At 52.5% G+C, this 6,000-nt stretch overlaps 1 protein-coding gene across 3 annotated transcripts in view; it reads left to right on the top strand.

Annotated features, from left to right (window-relative positions):
• The window catches only part of AGO2 (argonaute RISC catalytic component 2), a 97,187-nt gene extending 91,559 nt beyond the window's left edge, over window positions 1–5,628 (top strand). For 2 of the 3 annotated variants that reach the window (XM_032873473.1, XM_032873475.1), the window contains 3 exons: window positions 2,819–2,920; window positions 3,572–3,771; window positions 4,037–5,628. In XM_032873473.1, coding sequence (XP_032729364.1) covers window positions 2,819–2,920; window positions 3,572–3,771; window positions 4,037–4,145 — 411 coding nt within the window. In that variant the 3' untranslated portion in view covers window positions 4,146–5,628. The remainder of the gene's footprint in view (window positions 1–2,818; window positions 2,921–3,571; window positions 3,772–4,036) is intronic. The other variant, XM_032873474.1, reaches the window with a different exon arrangement.
• The last annotated feature ends 372 nt before the right edge of the window (window positions 5,629–6,000 follow it).

The raw sequence follows: 6,000 nt of genomic DNA on the forward strand, positions 1-6,000 counted from the left end.
TCAGCAGACAGGGATCACAAGTAGGCAGAGAGGCAGGCAGAGAGAGGGGGAAGCAGGCTCCCCGCTGAGCAGAGAGCCCGATGCGGGGCTCGATCCCTGGACCTCGAGGTCATGACCCGAGCCAAAGGCAGAGGTTTAACCCACTGAGCCACCCAGGCGCCCCGAGATTTCCAAATCTATTGGAAATAGATCTATTGGGCAAACCATGTTTGTTTTTTTAAATCATACAATTAGATTTTAAGTCAGCAGTAGAACGAAAAAGACATTTAAGAATGCCTGAAACTTTAAATTCACTTCTAAGTAGCACACGCATTAAACATGCAAAGGGAATAAAAACTACAAAGTAATCAGAACTGAATAAAAAGAAGATTTCGTATCAGACTTTATGCAGCGTGGCTGAAACAGTCCTTGGAGAGAAGAGGGTAGGTTTAGATACGTGTGCTGGAAAGTAAGAAAGAGAACTGGCCAGGGAGGCTGACGGTGCCGGAAGGACAGAAGAGCTGCTGGTCCTGGGTGGTGTGGAGGGAAGGCCAAGGAGCCGGTGTGCTCAGGCTTCCTCCCTTCTTCGCCTGTAAACCGCCCCCGCCAGGAGCCACGCGGGCTCAGGGCCAGCTTGTTTGTAAACCCCAGCCCCTCTCCGTGGGAGATAATGAAGAAGACGGAGCAGATGAACACAAATGAAACCTGCTTCTTTGAAGATAGAGAAACCTAGCAAGACTCAGGGAAGGAAAAAAGAGGATACTTGTAACCATGTTAAGAGCAAAAAGAGTCTATGACCCCAGAAGGGGGATGTGTTACTTAAATCATCATGGGATGGTAACAGCTTTATGCTGATAGATACATTAGAATAAGGAGAAGAGATAGATACACACGGTTGTTTGTGAAATCAGGGAAATTACTAAAACCAGCTCTGGAGGATAATCGAATCATCATTTCCAAAAGGCATCAGGCCCAGGGAGCCTTACAGGCAAGTGTTACCAAGCCTTCAAGAATAGATGATCTTAAAGTGTGGCAGAGAATAGGAAAAAAGAAGAAACTATTTAGCTTATTTTGTGAAGTTTATCCAGATTTTTTTATAGGCAGGTTTTATCAAACTATCAAAGAATAATCTTACACAAAATTTTTTAGAGAATGGGAAGTAACTGGGGGCAGGGGGGTAGGGGGGTACTCATGAAGTTATCCTGATAACAGCCAAGTGTTGGCAAGGATGTGGGTGCTGGGCTGTGGTCAGGAGCACGGGTCTAGAGCCAACCCCCCCCCCCAGCATCTGGGCTGCGTGGCCACAGGTGTCGGCCTCCTGGGAGCACTTTCCTGAGGTGGTTGGGAAGGTCCCAAACACTTTGCATTGTCCTTGGCACAGAGTAAATGTGTTATTACGAAGACTGTCCTGTGCTTCCGAAGGGAGTGCAGACTGGTAAGCCAGCTCGGATGCACCTGGTAATTGTCGCCCTGGAGAAGCCCACCTGCGTGTGTGTAAGGAGACAAGTAGACGAATGTTCATTGCAGTGTTGTTTCTGATAGCAATACTTCGTCTACTAAGAGGAGGAAGCATCGTGATGTAGTCCTGTGCTGGCGCGCTGCCCAGCAACGAGCAGGGTAGACTGTGCAGCACATGAATACATCTCAGAGTCGTCAATATTGAGCAAAAACAGCAAGTGGCAGGATATATGTGATACACCTGCCCTGTTTGAACACCTGTGCGGTAACACAGTGTCGTGCTCACGGAGACTTAAATATGTAGCGAGAAATGAAAGTATATGAGGGGGGCGCCTGGGTGGCTCAGTGGGTTAAGCCTCTGCCTTCGGCTCAGGTCATGATCCCAGGGTCCTGGGATCCAGCCCCACATCGGGCTCTCTGCTCAGCAGGAAGCCTGCTTCCTCCTCTCTGCCTGCTTCTCTGCCTACTTGTGGTCTCTGTCTGTCAAATAAATAAATAAAATCTTAAAAAAAAAAAAAGTACACAAGGGATGATAAAGTCTAAATCTGGGAGGGGGGGCACTGTTTTCAGATATTTGACTTTTAAAGCATTGGAAGGTGTGAGAAAGGTTGACAGGAAGTAATCCAAAGAGGCACAGGAGGGACCTGGGACTCGCACGTGCATGTGTGTCTGTGGAAGTTGCGGAGCTGAAAAGTCAGTGACTTCCTGACCGTGGTTGGGCCCCAGAGCCTGGGTGTTGTTGCGGCCCCAGCAGCAGGAGCTCGGTGCTTGGTGATTCTGCAATCCCAGAATGTACATTTAGAGTTGAGTGGTTTGGTACCATCTGTAACCCAGCCCATCCCCCTGCTTCTCGGACGGCCTGGGTAGGGGGATGGAGAGCGTGCCCTCTGGTTGGTGGTGACTGAGCCACCGGCCCAGCGCGGGTGCTCCTGAGCCTTCTGGGCGGTCTAGCTCGTCTACCTTGAATGTCAGGTGCGCTTGCGCACGGGTGTTGGCCCACAAGGTGTCTGTCGTGCACGGTTTTAGATGTGTACATCGTCGGTGCCCTCGGCAGTAACAATGAGCCCTTCAAGTGTTACATGCACGTTCTTCAGTGAAGGGAAGATACCTGCATTTCTTTTCTGGGGCCTTACGAGACCTGGGGGAAAAGCACCCCAGCCCTCGTAGGACAGGAACTTGCTCACTTGTAGGGCTATTTGTTAAGCTCTATTTTCGTGCTGTTGTGCTCAGCCAATGTGTAGCCAACTTAAGGACGGCGAGATCTGGCCACCCATGGTCGGAAGGGACCGGCATCTGAGGGTGGCGTGGGCGAGGCTGACGGGCTCGCTTGCTTTCTGGTGTTGTCCCTGGCCATGTCTAACGGGTTCCTGTATTGCTGAAGGTTGGGAAAAGTGGAAACATTCCAGCAGGCACAACTGTGGACACGAAAATCACCCACCCGACCGAATTTGACTTCTACTTGTGTAGCCACGCTGGCATCCAGGTAAGGACCCAGGGTCCCTGCTGCCCTGTCTCGGTGTCCCTGTGACATGGTCTGCATGTTCCGCAGATACTCACAGAGCACAAGCCCCACGCAAGGCACTCCCGGCAGCGGGGTAGGGGAGGTGGGCAGGGGGCCAGGGAACAGGTGAGGGTGGGGACCGTGGGGTCCTGGGGGCGGGGAACGGGCCCACTGGTGTGCTGTCGTCAGGGTTCCCATTTCAGATGAGACGAGGTCAGGCAGGAGTAGTGGGCGCAAAGGCCAGATATGGTGGTGGGGCCCCAGGACCGTGCCATGCGCTCGGAGCTCAGTGAGCTAGCTGAGAGCCGAGCGGTGATGAGGCCGCGGAAGGCACGGCCTGGGACAGAGACGTTGACTCTGAATCAACTTCCTGCTTAGCGGGGTTCAGCCTTGTCTCCCGCCACACACGTTGGTGGGATGTCCGGGGAAGGTCACCCCGTAGCCCCTTGTCACCTCAAGACTCCTGCCCTGTGTCAGTGAAGAGGCCCACGGGTTTTTGTCCCTGAGTGTTCTCCCACTGAGTCCTCCAGAGGCGGGTTGACCGAAGCCTGGCTTCCAGCAGGGCCCTGCGTAGGTGAGTTCTGGACTTCTCGCTTGCGCCTTCACTCCTCTGATCCTCTGATCTGCTTTTAGGGAACAAGCAGGCCTTCCCACTATCACGTGCTTTGGGATGACAATCGTTTCTCTTCCGATGAGCTGCAGATTCTCACCTACCAGCTGTGTCACACCTACGTGCGTTGCACGCGCTCTGTGTCCATCCCGGCGCCAGCATACTATGCCCACCTGGTGGCCTTCCGGGCCAGGTACCACCTGGTGGACAAAGAACATGACAGGTGAGTGGTGGGCCTCTCCTGGCCAGGGGCACGGCAGGGGTTGCCTCTGGAACCGGCTTTGGGAGCTGCATTTTTAGGCTGGGAAGCAAGGGGGCCGCGGGGGCCGGAGCCGAGTGTGACACAGACGCCAGGATGCCCGTGTCTTCACCACCTGGTAGTTCTGTGGCTGCCTCCCCAGACAGCTGGTGCCTCGTCTTATGTGCGGTGCCTCATGGTGCATTAAAGGCTGCACTCTCTCTCTCTGCCTGTCCTCCTATCCCCACAGTGCCGAAGGAAGCCATACCTCCGGGCAGAGTAATGGACGAGACCATCAAGCGTTGGCGAAGGCCGTCCAGGTTCATCAGGACACCCTGCGCACCATGTACTTTGCTTGACGTGTGTTAGTGTTTACGATCGTGTACCGAGTTGGATTCACATGAGACCAGCTACACTCAGACCAACAGATGCCCAGCCCTTCCGTGACAGCCAGCATCGAACATGAGACGTCATTGATTTTAGTAGATTCTCCATTTTCCAGAATGCCTTCTGTCCCAGATTTCAAACTTGGATTTTGAACTGCAGACCTGTATGAGACCCCATTGTCGTAGGAAATATGGTTTGCCAAAATCTATAAGCTGCTTATTAAAATAGAGTCCCGTGTTTCCTAAAAATCTCCTAAAACCAGTCTATGAACTCAGGGCTTTAAAACATTTTTAATTTATTTGGTCATTCAATTTACTTGTTTTTAACACATGATTCTCTATGAAATTGATGGGCTCAAACTAGCTGTGAACGTTCTCAGAGAGTGAAAGTGACACAGAGCACGGCTGTGGTTTTAAAGCCTTGAGCATTCTGAGGTGGCCACTAACGCTTATGTCCGAGTGATTCAAGCGTGCTCCTGACAGGGCTGCCACCAGCTCTTCGGGACCGAGGGCAGGTGGCCCGCCGAGGCGCCCACGGGTGTCTAATACCGCCACCGCCCGCCTCTCACTCAGCTTGAAATAAGGAGCGGGGGCAGAAGATGGGCCGTGTGTGTTTACAGCATTTCTAGGTCCAGAGAGATTGGCAGACAAGTGCCATTTTAATAAAAATTTATTTAAAAAAAGAAAAAAAGACAATATGCCGACAGTCTAATCATAAGATTTGTCCTACAGGACTGTGACATTTATTTTCCAAAGTTTCTAAAGAATACGGGTCTGTGGTGATAAATACAGTACAATCCTTTTTCACTGTTATGTCTTTAATGTAAGAGAAAAAATATATATATCTGGTTTGCAGTATTAATGTGATAGATAGATGCTGTTTTTTCATTTTATTGACTACGGGGTGCTTCTTGTGATCTGTTCACCATATCAAGAGTGTTGTGGAGCCTGGAGGCTGGACCACCACCTGTGGTTCTCAGTGCTGACGTACGGGAGTAAGCAGCTGAGTCAGTGTGACCACCACCCGCCGTCCCCCCCCACGTAGCCTGCGTAGCCTGTACCTGCGGGAGGACGGGGCACGGGCACGGCGGCCCTGTCCCACCTCCTGTCCCCCGTGTTGCTCAGCCGATTAAGCACAAATGGAATGTATTTTCTTCCATTCCTGGAAAACCAGTCCTTGTGTCAGAGTGTCCCTCTCTCTGTGTGTGGTTCTGTTAGACGAGTTTCGTAGGATCTATGCACTGAAAGGCACAGAGGGCTGGCGGTTGGCGGCAAGCCCCTGCCCTTGGAGGTGGCTGACTGCAAAGCCGGCAGAAGAGATTGGCGTCCTGGGCCCCAGACGTGGGTTTGCCCGTCTAGAAACCGTTGCACTAAGCGTGATGCCATGGACCACTTGGAAAGGTAACAATGGACAACTCTGTTTGTGCTCAGTGGGCTGTTGGTCCTTGTAGACGATTTAAAAAAAAAAAAAAGTCCACGTTTAATGTAGAGGTTCTGGGAAGGAGACGCGCCTTCCCCTCGTGCTGCTTTGTGCTCTGTCGGTTTCCCTCTCCCTGCTGAAGGCCTCCCCAAGCCCAGCCTGACTCTTACCTCTGGCCCTGCGGTGGAGCGAGGGCCCCGGGGGCGCCCTGCGCTGGAGAAAGCGCCCACCTCTGTTTCTGGTCTGTGGGCTCTGGGGCGCGGCCGGGGCGGGGCACCGCGGGCAGAGCTGTGACGGGCACTCGGCCTAGGTTTGGGCGGCGATGACAAAGGGGCGACTATTATTTGTGAAGATAAATACTCAGAGTGGCGTGTGCGTGTGCGTGTCTGAGTGTGCGTGTGGGTCTCT

The sequence above is a fragment of the Lontra canadensis genome, unplaced genomic scaffold (assembly GCF_010015895.1).
Source record: "Lontra canadensis isolate GAN:19392208 unplaced genomic scaffold, GSC_riverotter_1.0 scaffold49, whole genome shotgun sequence".
Lineage (NCBI taxonomy): Eukaryota > Metazoa > Chordata > Mammalia > Carnivora > Mustelidae > Lontra > Lontra canadensis.